This window comes from Erythrolamprus reginae, chromosome 3 (genome assembly GCF_031021105.1).
Source record: "Erythrolamprus reginae isolate rEryReg1 chromosome 3, rEryReg1.hap1, whole genome shotgun sequence".
Classification (NCBI taxonomy): domain Eukaryota; kingdom Metazoa; phylum Chordata; class Lepidosauria; order Squamata; family Dipsadidae; genus Erythrolamprus; species Erythrolamprus reginae.
The window spans coordinates 169,243,150-169,260,799 of NC_091952.1; the positions used below are offsets into that span (position 1 = coordinate 169,243,150).

Consider the following 17,650-nt stretch of genomic DNA (forward strand, 5'->3'; position numbering starts at 1 on the left):
GGAGACAAAGTAAAGAGAAATGGTGGTCTGTCGGCCCTATATGAAGTAATGGAGATCCTATTCAACAAAGGGATTTGGGTTGTTGAGATGAGGTGATTGCATTGTCAAGGTAATTTGTCTTAATAAAGAAATTTGGCTAGCCTGAAGCCACAGCATTCTAGTATTGTGGGAGCAGGTTGAAATGCTTCCAGGTTAGGGAGTTGCAGATTGCCTGAAATATACATCCCATCCTGAACAACTTTCAGGATATGCCAAGGATGTTTGAGCTGGGCAGCTTTAATACTGTAGCACTGAGTAACAGCATGATGCAATTTTCCAGCCAGGAAGAGTTTCTGAGTACATAGGATTACTGTGGTGTGCTTCAGAACTGACCAGCATGGTCAATCTAGGAGCCTGGGGAGGGAAAAAACAGCCTTCTCCGTTGGAGGCCAGAAATGGCCCACTTCCCAACTTGAAATGGGCCATTTCTGGGCCCTGGGGGGTGGGGAAGGCCATTTTCCTCCCCTAACTCCTAGAAGAAAAACCCTGAACTTCCTGTTCAACCAGAAGTCAGCAAACGGAGCATTTCTAGCCTCCAGAGGACTTCCGGGGGGGGGGGCATTTTCACCCTCTCCAGGCTCCTAGAAAGGCTCTGGAGCTAGGGGTGAGCAGAAAAAAACAGCCTTCCAGTTCAAGAAGTTAGCAGACGAGCCATTTTCTGCCTCCAGAGGGAGCTGTTTTGCCCTCCCCAGGCTCCTAGAAAGGTTCTGAAGCCTGAAGAGAGCGAAAAATGGGCATACCGGGAGCGAGGGGGGAGCTCATGGAATTATGGGTGTGAGCACGCACGCAGGTGTGTCTCCCCCCCCCTTTTGACACGAGAACCAAAAAAGATTCACTATCACCAGTATAAATTGATTTAAGTGAACTTGCAGGCGTGGCCTTTCATGCTTGACAAAAGCTGATCACAGGAAGATCATTGGAACTGCAACAGATTGTTGTAGTGGGCAGGTTGATATTAGTTTACAAAGATTTAAAGATGCAAAATAAAAAAATAATGTTATCAGAAATTGATGTGTTTATGTGTTGGCAGTTTTTGGCAACATAATCCAAGGCTGCTCTCTGGGTTTACAAAATTGGGGCTGGGTTCATGGGTTTCAAAGTTCTACTTTAACCAGAATACAATGGGCCTAAAAACAAAAAAAAATTAACCAACTTGAATTGGATAGACATTACCCACAACTTTATTAGTTAACACAATTGTTCTCGGAATTCATATCTTAAATGCCATTTAGCAGTGTTCGGAATATCTATGTACTGCTGTGCTATAAAGAAAAACTTTAGTTTTTCAAAGATATATATTTACATATTTATTATCCATTATAAGTTTTAAAGATCCAGTTACATGTAGTGTTCATTTAACAACTATTTGTTCACTGACTGTTTAAAGTTGCAACAGCACTGAATGAGTGGCATTTACAACCAGTCCTCATAACTGGGGCTGTTACCAAATCCCTGCAGTCACATTATTGAGATCCAGATTCTTGGTGACTGGCTCACAACTCCTAGCTTCCAACAAGCTAGTCAAAGAGGAAACTAGCTTATTACAAAAGATGACCACAGGATAACATACTTAATGAAGGCATGGAATTTGGTTAACTATTTGCTACTAAGCCTTGCAGTCACATAATATTGTGCTTCTTGGCTACTTTGTTTAGCAATGATCTTAATTGCCATCATTAAGCAGGGAATACCAGTAAATGCTCAATATTTTCTATGCAGGGGTTCCCAATCCCCTGTCCATAGGCTGGCACTGGTACATGGCATGCCAGAAACTGGACCGCACAAACAAGCAAAGCCCCATCTGCAGGATGCAGGCAATACATGAAACCATACCCCTTCCAGTTTATGGGGAAAAAACACTCTGTATGGAACTAGTCCCCGATGCCCAAAAGGTTTGAGGCCACTGTTCTAGGCTACTTCACAGGTTGAAAACTACTGGGATAATATATGTGCACATAGAATATTCTTGTTCTGTTGCCTTTCATGCACTCAAATATGTTGGACTCTCAACAAATAATCATCAACAACTTGAACTATTTCTGTGATTATAGCTCAGCTGTTTGGGACAGATCCATATTATGACTTACTCCAAAATGAGGAGGGCGATGCACAATACCTTCAAACTATCTTAATGTTGTGTCTGTTTTTCCCAGCATGAAAATTCATGGATAAAAATTCATCTTAGATGTGGATAATAGGGTATGTGTAAATTATCTTGCAGGACACAAATGGTGCAAGCATAGAGTGAAAATTGCATATACTGTAAACTATAACCAGCTTCTAGTTTGTCCTATGATAATTATATTTTCAATAATGAAAGACACTAAAATTTAATAATCAACCACTGCAATGTTTCCTTGTACTATTTGATTAAGAAGCAGGTTGTTTTTTTTAAAGCAGATCCAAAATGATATTTCCTTAGTCTATGTCATTTTTCCATTTTCCAGAAAAGAAATTATTTTATGTGTTGACTGTTCCATTCCTCCTCATTGCCTTGGCTGGTATAATTATCTTTACTGTATATTATCGAAGTAAGGGAAAAGTATTGACAGGTACGTAACACCTGATGACTTCTTGTATTATTACAAAAACTATAATTAACAGACATTTTTATTTAAATCTCTTAATTTGGTTATTATAAAAGCCATATTACTTTTTTACATTGTTCTTTTTAAATATTGTTTAAGATCTAACTTTTAGGTGTCATTGCAGTTTTCACAAATGTACCCTTGTGATCTAAGGTATGCAGCAGCATGCAATGTTTTTTAGATTGAAGGTCATACTTGGCTTTTGAGTGTTATCTTGGCAACTACAACTGGAAAAGTGAGGCCAGACCAAAGATGTTGCTGCAGGCAGGATAAAATCCAAATTTGACATATTTAAGTTAGAATTCAAATTAAATAGAGTTGATTATGATTACTACTTATTTATTTAATAATGTCTGCACTGCATGAAAAATTGGGTGAGGACACCTAAGGATGCCAATTTGTAAAGAGTATCTACAGCTAAGGACTCTGTCCTCTTACAGCTTGAGAGGTAACTCTCTCAAGCCATTTCTTGAACCAAAATTAAATGAAAAGTGCTATACCATAGGTGCTTTATTAATATGATGAGCTGAGGTGGCGCAGTGGGTAGAGTGCAGTACTGCAGGCCACTAAAGCTGACTGCTAGATCTGCAGGTCAGCGGTTCAAATATCACCACCGGCTCAAAGTTGACTCAGACTTACATCCTTCCGAGGTGGGTAAAATGAGGACCTGGATTGTGGGGGCAATCTGCTGGCTCTGTTAAAAAGTGCTATTGCTAACATGTTCTCAGCCACCCTAAGTCTAAGGGGAAGGGCGGCATTAAAAAATTGAATAAATAAAATAATATAATTAATGGAAGTGTGCAGTTATGAAAGTATTACCCAGTTCTTTCATCTTCACATTTATATCATCCTGTATGTCAGGCTCTAGAAGGGTGGCTGACAAGCACACAAACATTTACATCTGTTTCAAAAGAAGATTTAATTACAAGTAATTGCACTTTGCTTCCTCCATTGAAATAATAGGACTGCTTATAAGAAATTCCAAAACAGGGCTATTTGTCTCCATCACACTCATAATCAATAGATTTTCTGAAGCTGAAAATAGGATTTTGAAGCTGGTTTGATGCAGCTAAATATAGTTGGATAAAATGGCTTCACATTTGAATTGGGTGCTGATTTAGGGCTATGGGCCAACCTGAAATAATTCAATTTCAAATTTGAGTGTCAATCAAGTTTAAGTGACTTATTCTCTTTTGGAACAATCCTGTCAAACTTGCAGCCCGCATGCCGTATATATCACGTGCTGGCCCTGCCCATTCCCATTTTAGCAGAGGGGGAAAAAGTCACGATATGTCACATTACAACATAACACTGCAAGTTTAAGAACCCTTGCTCTGAATGAAAGGGAGTACACTAGTAGCTCCTAGAGCAAATCAAGGTACACACACACTGTATGTAGAAGGAAGGAGGGAGGGAGGGAGGGAGGGATGGATAGATAGATAGATAGATAGATAGATAGATAGATAGATAGATAGATGTGACTATAGATATAGATAGTACTAGGAAGAGTTGAAAAGGAAAAAAATTGAAGCACTGCCATTACCTCAGCTGAAGAAATGGGTTTCATGAGTTTACTGTGAAATGTAAATATTTCCAAATCTATAGATATAGATATATATCCAAATCCATATATATATGGATTAATAGAATATACAGTATATTATATAGAATATGTATGTATGTATGTATGTATGTATGTATGCATGTTTTTAAATATATATAAAACCAAATCCGTAGAATACATTTCCCAGTAAACTCATGAGCTCAGCTGAGCTAATGGCAGCACTTCAATTGTGGTTTTTTCCCCCTTTTCAACTCTTCCTAGTACTATATATATATACAATTGTTATTTTGATAATTCATGTGATATTCCTTGCAACAGACTAGCCAACCAATCACCCACATACAGCTAGGTCATTAGCAAGCCAGTCATAAATTGATGGCACGTGATATGGAACAAAGACCCAAGTGATATGGAATGTTCTGTTTTAGTCATGGATAGATTGTCGAGATAGACACATCTTCCATTTGTAGAATGAAGGGGGGGCATCGGGAATCATGTTGCAACTCACATTTTACCACAAACCTTTTGAAAAGCAAACTATTTTTAGCAAAGTATATTTAAAAACAAATTGACACCACAATACAGTATTTAAGAATGAATTACCGTATTATGCCAGCTTTTTTAATTGGTACATGTTTATAAGTGTTTTGTAATTTTTTTTATACAGCTAGACATAATATGTATGATTGCATTTGTGGTTCACTAATATTCTTCTAAAATGCTGCAATCTAACTAAACCCTGTTTCTATATTTCCTTCCAGCAGATTTACAATACTGGGCTCAGGAAATATGCCACCAAATAAAAGGGAAAAAGGTGAATTCAAAGGCTTTATGGATGTTTATACTGTTTCATGTTTTTTTCCTGGTTTGCTTGTTGGAAAACTCTTTAAGTGGTGAAATTAAGTTGTAATTTGTAAAACTGCTTGGTTGACATAAGGTCAAAAGGAAATGATGAAAGTACAAGAAACAAAAAAACCACAGACTCCTTTGGCTTTAAGCCATTGGAATTTAAAAAAAAATGTTGCAATTTGTCTGCAGTTTGCTGGGTTTACTTAACAGATTATCACTACTACTAAAGGAAACGGTATATTATTTTCTTTGCAGGATTCTTCTTGTGATACATTTGTCAACACAAATGTAGCACGTCCTGCTGGCCTTCAGCTTTTGGGAGAGACTTATTTGCTGGATCTTGACAAATACTGCTCTCCAGATGAGGTAGATTGCCCATGTGAGCACCTCCTTAGTGGAAAAGATGATCCTGAGAAATTACTTCACGGGTCAAGAGAAAATTTCCCGCCATTGTTTCTAACGGCCATTTCTGAAGACGACCACTTTAGACAGATTCCTTTGGAAGATGAATACATGGACAAAGTATCCCATGGGCCATGCTACTTACCTTTAGTCAGCCAATCTGAAAGCAAACCGGCATCACCTTTTTCTGAACCGCTAGAAGTGGGAGAGAACGATAGCTTGAATTGCTTCTTCACAGGAACGGAAAATCTGGAGGAATTAGTACACTGCTGTTGCTTGGACCCGTCTTGTGCAATGGACCCTATTTGTGCTTCCTCACATAAATATCAGCAAGGTTCTTGCAATCGTTTCACTTGTGCCAAGATGAGAGATGTTGATAATGAAGATGCAGGTACTTCCCTGTTATTGTCCGAAGAAAAGCATAGCTTTGCCAGCTCATCTTGTGGACAAACTCCTAACACACTGGACAATGCTGCAGATCCCTTAAAAGAAAATGGATCTTCTTTGCTAGGCACCTGTGGTTTGGAATCAACTTCTGTACACCAAAATGGGTCAGCAGACAATATTGGAGACCAAACTGACTCATCTGAGGGAAAGGACCAGAGTACAAAAAGAACATCTGAGTCAAGCTACAATGCTTCAGATCCACCAGCAGCTTCTGGTAAGCTCTCCATATGAAGCCCACTTTATTGTTAGTTTAAAAAAAAAGTGAAGGAATCCCTGCGGATTTTATTCCGCTAGTCCAGTGATGGTGAACATTTTTCTCCTTAGATGCCGAAAGAGCATGCATGCACGCTATCCCGCCTGCATGAGTGCCCACAGCCATAATTCAATGCCTGGGGAGGGTGAAAACAGCATCACCACCCTCTGGAGGCCAGAAACGGCTTTTTTCCAACTTCCGGTGGGCCCAGTAGGCTCGTGTTTTGCCCTCCCCAGGCTCCAAAGGCTTCCCCCATCCTCCCAGAGGCTCTCTGGAAGCCAAAAACGCCCTCCCAGAGCCTCCGTGTGAGCCTAAAATCAGCTGGCTGGCAAATGCACGTTGGAGCTGAGGTAGGGCAATGCCATATGTGCCATAGGTTTGCCATCACTATGCAAGTTGTTGCTGACTATAGGGGATGAGCATTAGGTCTCTACATATCTGAACATTGAAATTACATCTGTGTTTTACTCATTTTTGAGAATACCGTTTAAAAATGTAAACTCGAGGCAGAAAAGTAGATAATCATGTTTAAAGCAATTACTTTATATTGCTTCATAGGAAGGTTGGCTCTGCATATTAATCTAGCAGTTAATTTTAAAGATAATTTAAATAAGGCAAGAACTTTTATTTTTCTCTGGGATTTTGGAAAGGTTAGATCCAATGTGATTATATTCTGGTGCCAGTGGTTTTTCTCCACCCAGCAAACAAAGTATGCTTTTTTGGCAGTCTTTACCTTGGTCAAACTAGTTGGCTAGCCGATGTTGTGGTGATGGCTTAAAGTGGAAAAAAAACATTCCTAGTGAACCTCCAATTACAAATAGAGAGGTACAACTAAAGGAAATGAAAATATTACTCACACTTTTTAATGGCATCCATTATACTATACTGTATTGTACATTTTCCAAATATGCTGGACTATGGTCCCCATCATTTACAGTAGACAAGCAATTAGCTATAATAGTAGACACTGTAGTTTAATGCAAGCATAGAGAAGATTGTTGTATAGAAGCACTTGAACAATATTGTCAGGATAATTTGATGAGTAATTATTTTTTGCCCTTTGACAATGATCCTGTTAAACAAAATATGGAATATTCACAACGATAACCACAACAATCCATTAAACTTGAGCCGAGGTGGCGCAGCAGGTAGAATGCAGTACTGCAAGTCACTAAAGCTGATTGTAGATCTGCAGGTCAGTGTTTCAAATCTCATCATCAGCTCAAGGTTGACTCAGCCTTCCATCCTTCCGAGGTGGGTAAAATGAGGACCCGGATTGTGGGGGCAAAATGCTGGCTCTGTTAAAAAGTGCTATTGCTAACATATTGTAAGCCACCCTGAGTCCAAGGAGAAAGGCAGCGTAAAAATAAATTAAAATAAAATAAATAAATAAATAAATAAATAATGTTTTAATAAAAAATTGGGAAGAATTCATTCTAGGCAGCAGGTGGTGCTATAGAGAAGGCACACCTCCAGGGTCTTGATAGATGACAGTGTTTAACTGACCCAGGGCGTGGGGCCAGTGACAAGCCATGCACACAGCTCCATTTGCATGAGTGGTGGGCACACACACCCTCCACTCACCCAAATGGAGTTTGCAAGCAGGGCAGAGGATGCTTGTGCTCACACACGAAGCTCAACTCGCGTGAGTGGCAGGCACTTGGTTTGCATGTGAAGCTCAACTCATGTGGGCAGAGGGTGCTTGAGAGGAAGGCACTTGCGCTTGCACGTAAAGCTCCACTCACAGGTGCCCATTTCTCTTTAAGCCGAGTTTCTAATAAACCGCGGCCCATTATGCAGCTCAGTGGTTGGGGACCCCTGTTGTTCAACAAACCAGATGGTTGCTCAACTAATCAGACTGTTTGCCATCTAGAGCATTATAGGTAACAACCAGCATCATGAAATTGCACCTAGAAAGATTAAACCTAGAAAGATTTTATTGTAATTTGCTGTTTTTTATATGTTGTGAGCCGTCCCGAGTCTTTAGAGAGGAAATCCAATAAATAAATTAAATAAATAAATAAATAAATAAATAATAAACAAGTGCTAATTATCAACATATGTACTTACAGGTCTTTGACCTGTATAATGAGGATAATTGGGACCAGAATTTCTGTTGCTAAGTGATGCAGTGGTCCAGCACAATGCCACATGACTTTAAATCTTAGAAATGGAAATTCTGGCACTTCCAGTTGCTGTTCTTAAGTGAAATCACACATGGGTTGTTAAATGACGGATCACGTGGTTCCCATTTGGGACTTCCTGATGGCTTTCCCATTAAATTTTCTTGTAACTGTGAGCCAGACTCCAAGCAGCTGGATCATAACCATGTGACCATAGGAACACAGCAATTGATGTACTGTAAGTATAAAGACTATCATAAGGTTACATTGTTCAGCACCAACGTAACTTCTGTCATTGAACAAGTGTGCATTAAACAAGGAGCACTTGTAGATCAAATCCCAGTGCTTTCTAAGCATTGGATTCAGTGGGATCCATAGAAACATAGAAGTCTGACGGCAGAAAAAGACCTCATGGTCCATCTAGTCTGCCCTTATACTATTTTCTGTATTTTATCTTAGGATGGATATATGTTTATCCCAGGCATGTTTAAATTCAGTTACTGTGGATTTATGTACCACGTCTGCTGGAAGTTTGTTCCAAGGATCTACTACTCTTTCAGTAAAATAATATTTTCTCATGTTGCTTTTGATCTTTCCCCCAACTAACTTCAGATTGTGTCCCCTTGTTCTTGTGTTCACTTTCCTATTAAAAACACTTCCCTCCTGAACCTTATTTAACCCTTTAATATATTTAAATGTTTTGATCATGTCCCCCCTTTTCCTTCTGTCCTCCAGACTATACAGATTGAGTTCATTAAGTCTTTCCTGATACGTTTTATGCTTAAGACCTTCCACCATTCTTGTAGCCCGTCTTTGGACCCGTTCAATTTTGTCAATATCTTTTTGTAGGTGAGGTCTACAGAACTGAACACAGTATTCCAAATGTGGTCTCACCAGCATTCTATATAGCGGGATCATAATCTCCCTCTTCCTGCTTGCTATACATCTAGCTATGCAGCCAAGCATCCTACTTGCTTTCCCTACAGCCTGACTGCACTGTTCACCCATTTTGAGACTGTCAGAAATCATTACCCCTAAATCCTTTTCTTTTGAAGTATTTGCTAACACAGAACTGCCAATACAATACTCAGACTGAGGATTCCTTTTCCCCAAGTGCATTATTTTACATTTGGAAACATTAAACTGCAGTTTCCATTGCTTTGACCATTTATCTAGTAAAGCTAAATCATTTACCATATTACAGACCCATCAGTAGAGTAAAATACCCTTCCCGCTTTAACCTCTGCATGCTCTCCAAATTTAATTCAAATAGTTGGAGGAATCTCAAGAGCAGATGGGCGAGATTCTCATGCAGTGAACACAACATTCACATAATATTGGATGAGAGCTGGAAATTATGTTGCATTTTCAGAATTGTCCTCTGATAATTAATTCCTTAGCAATATAATTCTTCTTATCCTTGTTCCTCTACTTCAGACCTTAGTTCACTGATGATGAACTTCTGGCACATGGAGCCATTTCTGAGGGCACATGAAGGATTGTCCCATGTCAGCTCTAGAGTGCATGTGAGCACTGGCCAGCTGATTTTTGGGCTTCTTTTCAGTCGTGTTCACTCTCCTCAGGTTTCAGGGAAGCCTCCTGAACCCTGGGACGGCAAAAAACAGCTCAATGAACCAACCGGAAGTTCATTTTCGAACTTCTGGTTGGCCAGTTTGGCTGTTTTTCACTCTCCCCAGGCTTCAGGAGGCTTCCCTGAACCTGGTAAAAAATGAACTTCTTTTGCTCTCCCCAGGCTACAGGAGGCTTTCCTGAACTCTGCGGAGAGTGAAAAACAGCCCAATGGGCCTACTGGAAGCCCAGAGGCTTCAGTAAGGCCTGTGCACATGTAAAGGGGCAGACATGCACACAGGGAGTAGGGCAATGCATTATGGGTGTGGGCGCATGCGTGCGTCCTTTTGGCACCCAAATCAAAAAAGGTTTGCCATTACTGCCCTAGTTATTTTGGATCAGGAATCCATAATTTATCTGGTTTTGTGTCATTTTAAATTATAAATCAAAAGTTGATGAGATAAATCACAGCGATGGCCCTATTTTTCACATGAAAAGTAAACGTTTCTCTAAGAGATTGCCTTGGAAAATGTAAAATGTTTTCTGTCTTTTTAAAATATGGGCGTCACCTCCTTTTTCCTATAGCTAATGGAAATGTACATTTCTGTAAGAAGCTTGGAAGGAATTGTTCATAAGTTTTTTTCTGACATAGGATCATTAGAGTCTGGTGCAGAAATGTAAAACTAATTGATGTCTTAATCATGGTTAAATTATCAGGGTGTTCAAGTACTCTTTTCTGAGCTAAACAAATGAACACACTACATAAAAATATATTTCTTTAATCAATATGAATGCACACAGCGACTGGCTTCATATAATATAACTAAATTAAGACAAAACAGTACTTCATGACTTAGCATGTTGTGTCTATTCTGTGTTCTGCTCTTAATGTTTGTCATCATGCCAATAAAATATAATCTAATTACAGTATATTATAAATTATCCAACCCAAAGATAACCCAATATGTTAAGCCATGATAATTGGCTAAATCACAATTTGCTGAATTTATACAACCAAACCATAACCTATAATTTGCTTGCACGGTTCACACATGTTAAACTAAAACTAAATTAAGCATAATATGGCTTAAGTACAATTTATGCAAACCTAATTCCAAAATGCTACTAATTGGTAGACTGTGCAAACCTGCAATATACTGCCAATATCTTAATTCTGATTAGGTGCTTTGATAGTATTACAGTACCAAATATAGGTAGTGCTGTATTTATTTATAGTACTTATCGTCTGGATATATCTTTAAAATGTCCCATTTTGGCTATCTTCAAAGAGTATCCTCATTAATCTGCTCAGAAATTTGAATGAGAAATCTTTCAGAAATGCAGACCAGGTTTATGAAGACAGTATTTTATCTCCAATTGATGTTGGCTTGGGATACCAATTTTTATTTTTGCACAAACTGTATCCTTCCTTGGAATATTGCCTAGTTGCAGTTCTCTTACTATCATATTAATTATGTCTGCACCTGTTTCCCTCTGCTTTGACCCCTTTTAGGACATGTGACAGGAAACGGGAACTCTACATTCATTTCAAGTGGACAAGTCATGAATTTCAAGGGTGAAATTATTTTTGTCTATGTTAGTCAGAACTCCCAGGAAGGGTCAATGTCTCCTGGATCAAGTGACGACAGCCTGGGGAACCCCGTGCAAGAGGAAAACTTACACCGCTGTGAGACATTCGCAGGCAATGCTGACCAGTATAAAGAAAAATGTGCTGAAATCAATACGCATCACAGCATGGAATCTGGAGAACCTCATAGCACCCTAGAAGGATACAAGAGGACTTTTGGGCCTATTGGCCAAGAAGAGAATTGTGAAAGCCAGAAGAAGCACCTCTCTCATGAAGGCTCACAGCCTATACAAGAGGAAGGGAAGCCAGGATATTCTTATAGGAGATGGTGCCATGATACAGACTAAAGCTTGTTATTGGTATTCAGTCAAAAACTGACACAACTACTATTCACTGAACGTGATCTCGAAAACAGAAGCGGATAGCACTAATTAAGCAAAGGAAGCCTGAGTTACTGAGATGTCAGATTGCGGACTGCGGGTTTAGAAGGGGATTCTTTGCTCTAATATAAAAATGGTAGAGGAGCCAGTTGACTACTATTAATGCTATATGGAATATTTTGGTTTTCCAGGAAAATGGTACTGTTTTGGGATTCAGAGATAAGATGCGTTGTGTCATTACCGTTTCATCCAGATGCCAAGGATGATGTTCCTATGGAATTGGCACGTGTTGGTTAAGACTTATCCAGAGGATTTGTTTTTAGAAAAGTAGCTTCTGTTTATTACAGTGGCAATGTTACCACCACAGATGAAAATTCAGTAAGACATAAGTTAGTTTTGTCTGCCCTAATGTTTCAGATAAGATTTCTGCCTCTCTTTTTTCCATTTAAAATATTTCATATTCATCACTTAAATGTTTGTCCATGAACTTAATTTTTTTCAAAAGGAAATTGGAATTGCTCTGTCTCACAAAGAGTCACACTACATTCCTGCTTGGTTGTGTCGTACTTTTAAAAAAGCTTGCCACTGAATGAGTAGCAAATTGTGAATAGTGCTTATAGAACAGCCCCATCATTCAGTGTTTTAATTGCTATGAAGCCCATGATTCCAAATTAAAACAATAAAACTGAACACTTTGTGTGTACTCACAACTCCTTCCCACCATATTCTCATTAATGGTGTGAAAGAAGACTGGTTGCTCACAAGCACTTTTTTTTCGAAGACAGGCAAGGAAGATGGGCTCGTACATTTTAGATAAGTAACTTAACAACAATGTAGGCATGTCAAACTCTAGGCCTGTGGGTTGCTTAGACCTGGTCGATGGAGCCAACCTGGAAACAGTGAAGGACCAGCCCGTGGTGCCTCTGCCAGCAAAAATACTGTCGTAGCCAAAGGCGTCCCTGACACGAGTGACATCGACTTGGCCATACCCATCCTGGCAACACCCACCCTGGCCCCCCAAGGTCAAGTACAACCAACCCTGATGTAGCTGTTAATGAAATTGAGAGACAGCCAAAACGGGTGTGCCATTGCCAGCCAGGAGTGGGGGGGCATGTGCACATGCCTAGGGGGCGCATGGAATTAAGGATGAGGGCATGCGCACACACAATCCCCCTGTGCTCCCCGCTTTGGTCACACAAACCAAAAATGCAGTGTATCTTGTTAACATGTGTAAAACTATACAGTAATAATTCTATGAAATGAGAAATGTTTTTAATAGTTTTATTTGCTAAAATTCTAATTTTATAATAAAAAACAAAACCTCCTCACAAATAATATTTTACCAACTGTCCCTACTCACCAACTCACTAGCTCAATATTTTCAAAACTTGTTGGCTCCTAGTGATTACTACAATAATTTTGATGGCTGGAGTACCAAAGAGTCAAAAGTTCAGCTTTCCCCATGGCTTTATTTGAAACTTTTCACCTTTCTCATCTACAAGTAGCCCTTGACTGACAACCATAATTGGGACCAGAACTTCTGTTGCTAAGTGAGATGGTTGTTATGGAACCACGTTCAACTTTACGAACCGTTTGCAGCAATTGTTAAGAGAATCGCCATGGCTGTTAAGTGAATCTGACTTCCTTTATTGGCTTGGCTTGTCAGAAGCTGGCTGGGAGGATTGCAAGTGGTGATCATGTGATCCTGGGACGCTGTAACTATTGTAAATACATGAGTTGCCAAGCACTCATATTTTGCTCACATGACCACCTGGACTTAATCATGTGAGTGAGGTTCACTCGTAAGTCATTTTTTTCAGCAGTGGTGTAACTTCAAATGGTCATTATACAAACAGATGTAAGTCGAGGACTGCTTTTATTGAATTAACACCTTTGGAAGTGATGTAAGAGTAAGACTTATGCAAATATGACACAATGTCATCCTGCTACTTCTCTAATTTTGAGTGGAAATTAAGACTTCATTAATTAGGAATGTGGAATGAAAAGAAATGAATGAAATATTCAATAAAGGGTACAGATTCATGTATAGTGATGTCTGTCTTTTGTGTGTAATTTTCTTTTGAACTTGGAGGAATGAAAAATACAGTAGATTTGAGGATACTATCATTTATTGTGTAATATAATATATTGTGTATTATAAGCATGTTGGGTTGATTTGAGGACAAATCAAAGAATCTATTCCATGATACAAGAACAAAATGATAAATGTAATGGTTCTAATGTTACTGTCCCATTGGAATCCGGAATGGATTCTGTTTCTTGAAGCATTGAAGTTGAATACATATAAGCAATGTTAAGTGTTTTTGTAATGAATAAGCAAAATGTATATATGTAGTCCTCAACTTATGACCACAATTGAGCCGAACAATTCCTTTGCTAAATAAAACAGTTGAGTTTGGCATCGTTTTAACACCTTTCTTCCCATGGTTGTTAAGTGAATCGCTGCAGTTAAGTTAGTAACACAGTTGTTAAGTGAATCTGGCTTCCTGTTGACTTTGCCTGTCAGGAGGTTTCAAAAGGTGATCACATGACCCCAGGACACTGCAACTATGATAAATACATGCCAGTTATCAATCTTCTGAATTTTGATCATGTGACCACGGGATGTTTCAACAGTTGTATGAAAAATGGTGATTAAGTCACTTTTTTCACTGAAACTAATTTTAAGCAGTCAATAAACAAATGAGTGTAAGTCAAGGTTCACTTGTAAATCATCTTTACAATAATCAAAACATTGGAATTTATTCATTTATTTTATTCGTTTGTTTTGTCAAGTACTTATTGGTGGTATGCAAAGATACAATATTTATATACATACTAGTAAAAAAGAAACAATAGGACAGGGGACGGAAGGCACGCTGTTGCACTTATGCACGCCCCTTACTGACCTCTTAGGAATCGAGAGAGGTCAACAGTGGATAGTCTAAGGGTAAAGTTTTGAGGGTTAGGTGGATGATACCACAATCTGGTAGTGAGTTCCATGCATCAACTACTCAGTTACTAAAGTCGTATTTTCTGCAGTCCAGTTTAGAGCGGTTTAGAATGTGCTTTATATTAGGCCCGATAACTATTGCAAAAATTGGCATTTCTTCAGTGTCTTCCTATTTTCTGCTTTTGGGATCCATATGTGTTCTATGTTAATCTTTGAGACACTCTTATATTATTTATTGGATTTGTATGCCACCCCTCTCCGCAGACTCGGGGCGGCTAACAACAATGATAAAAAACATGTAACAATCTAATTTAATAAGACAACTAAAAACCCTTATTATAAAAACCAAACATACACACAAACATACCATACATAACTTGTAATGGCCTAGGGGAAGGAATATCCTAACTCCCCCATGCCTGGAGACAAAGGTGGATCTTGAGTAATTTGCGAAAGACAAGGAGGGTGGGGGCTGTTCTAATCTCTGGGGGGAGTTGATTCCAGAGGGCAGGGGCTGCCACAGAGAAGGCTCTTCCTCTGGGGCCCGCCAAACGACATTGTTTGGTCGACAGGACCCAGAGAAGGCCAACTCTGTGGGACCTTATTGGCTGCTGGAATTCGTGCAGTAGAAGGCGGTTCCGGATGTATTCTGGCCCAATGCCATGTAGGGCTTTAAAGGTCATTACCAACAATGAATTGTGACTGGAAACCAATTGGCAGCCAGTGCAGGCCGCAGAGTGTTGCAGAAACGTGGGCAAATCTAGGAAGCCCCATGATGGCTCTCGCGGCCGCATTCTGCACGATCTGAAGTTTCCAAACACTTTTCAAGCGTAGCCCCATGTAGAGAGCATTGCAGTAATCGAACCTCGAGATGATGAGGGCATGAGTGACTGTGAGCAATGACTCCCTGTCCAAATAGGGCTGCAACTGGTGCACCATGCGAACCTGGGCAAACGCCCTCCTCGCCACAGCCGAAGGATGATGTTCCAATGTCAGCTGTGGACAGAGGAGGATGCCCAAGTTGCGGACCCTCTCTGAGGGGATCAATAGTTCTCCCCCCAGGGTAATGGACGGACAGATGGAATTGTCCTTCTTGGGAGGCAAGACCCACAGCCACTCCGTCTTGTCTGGGTTGAGTTTGTTGACACCCATCCAGGCCCCAACAGCCTCCAGGCACCGGCACATCACTTCCACTGCTTCGTTGACTGGACATCTTTTTCAATACCTGGTTCTTTCTTGTCTCTAGCAAATCTTGATTGGATTTGTAGGTATTCCCACCACTCTAGTTTTAAGCCTTCGGTTTCTAACTCAGTTCTTGTTTTTACATCTCCGTATCCTTGTATCTTATTATTTCGTCTCTTTTACTCAGGTTTGGATGTACGAAAGCTTCTAGTGGAGCAAACCAAGTCGGGATATCTTTATAGAACAGTTTCTAATTTTTAACCAGACATTTAAGAGAGCATTTCTGATCAAGTGGTTGGTAAAATATTTGTGTGTGTTGGGTCTTTTATTCCACAAGTAAAAATACCATCCTGAATGAAGGTCATGGCCTTCTAAATTAAGTACTCTGGTGTTATTTTTTAATGTATTTGGGTTTTTTAATGTATTTTCTTTTCAGTCTTAATTTCTTTCCACTTGTTGCATGTTATTTTCTGTATCATAATGAAATTTTTCTACCCAATATTACATATGTGCATTTTAACATTTTTTTCAATGTCTATTTATAGCGAAATCTCTAAGGAATGTTTAATTTCCTCAATGCAATTTTAAATGAAGATTTCCTATTTCCCTGATGTTGTTCAGTTATTAGGTCGTGTCCAACCCTTTGTGACCCGTGACCCATGGACCATAGCATACCAGGCCTCCTCATCTCGTTTCCTGGAATTTGCCCAAATTCATGTTCATTGCGTCGATGACATTGACTATCTCATTCTCTGCCATTCTCTTCTCCCTTTGCCTTTCATCTTTCCCAACATCAGGGTCTTTTCCAATGAATCCTCTCTTCTTATTCTGTGCCCAAAATATCTGAGCTTCAGTATTTGTCCTTCCAAAAAATCAATCGGTGTCCATTTGCTTTAGGGTTGACTGATTTGATTTTGCAGTCCAAAAAAGTCTCAAGAGTCTTCCCTGAGACAATGCATGTTTTATTCATACCTTTGTCAAATATACACTCTCTTGTGGACTCATCTTTTATAAATAGATGTGCTGTGCAGACGCTTCATTGGAGAATAATGGACAGTAGCAGACTCTATTTATTGTTGCCACAGGAGATTTTTATGAATCACATTCACAAGATACAAACGGTAGGAAATCTGAGATCACACTGGCATTATAATATTCAAGTGATTATGTGGAAAATTAGGAATATGTAATTTTCAAGAAATGTATCCTAGAAGAATTAGCTTTCATGATTGACCTAAAACGTCCATTTAAATTTGAGTATTAAAAATCAGGATAAAGTTGTTCAGTAACACTCAGAAAGAAAAAGATATCATAGAATTTAATGTTGCACTAAATATGAGATCAGATTCATACGAAGATGAGGTGCATTTTGGTGCACTAAATGAATATTAAATTGATATGTAAGAGTATTTTTATTTATTAAGAGGATATGTTCTTAAAACATTTTGAGCGCATTTGTGTACATCTTGATTTGAGAGTAAAGCAGGCTTGGTGCGGGGAAGGCCTGAGGAATACAGGTAATCCTTGACTCATGTCCATAATGCAGTCTGACCATTAGGGTTGCAAGTCATAATGGTTGTGAAAGGCAGCCTGCCTAGAAAATGGTCAACACTGGGACAGCGGTTGCCTTCCCTCTTTAAGCCTTCTCGAAAGCAGCGCAGAAACCTTGGGTATAAAAGCTGTGCCGAGAGACAACAGAGAGTGCTGGGGGTG

At 39.3% G+C, this 17,650-nt stretch overlaps 1 protein-coding gene across 4 annotated transcripts in view; it reads left to right on the plus strand.

The window, feature by feature from the left end:
• The window catches only part of TNFRSF11A (TNF receptor superfamily member 11a), a 47,960-nt gene extending 34,111 nt beyond the window's left edge, over positions 1-13,849 (plus strand). For 3 of the 4 annotated variants that reach the window (XM_070747141.1, XM_070747144.1, XM_070747143.1), the window contains exons 7-10: positions 2,487-2,591; positions 4,953-5,005; positions 5,296-6,103; positions 11,348-13,849. In XM_070747141.1, the coding sequence (XP_070603242.1) occupies positions 2,487-2,591; positions 4,953-5,005; positions 5,296-6,103; positions 11,348-11,769 (1,388 nt within the window). In that variant the 3' untranslated portion in view covers positions 11,770-13,849. The remainder of the gene's footprint in view (positions 1-2,486; positions 2,592-4,952; positions 5,006-5,295; positions 6,104-11,347) is intronic. The other variant, XM_070747142.1, reaches the window with a different exon arrangement.
• The last annotated feature ends 3,801 nt before the right edge of the window (positions 13,850-17,650 follow it).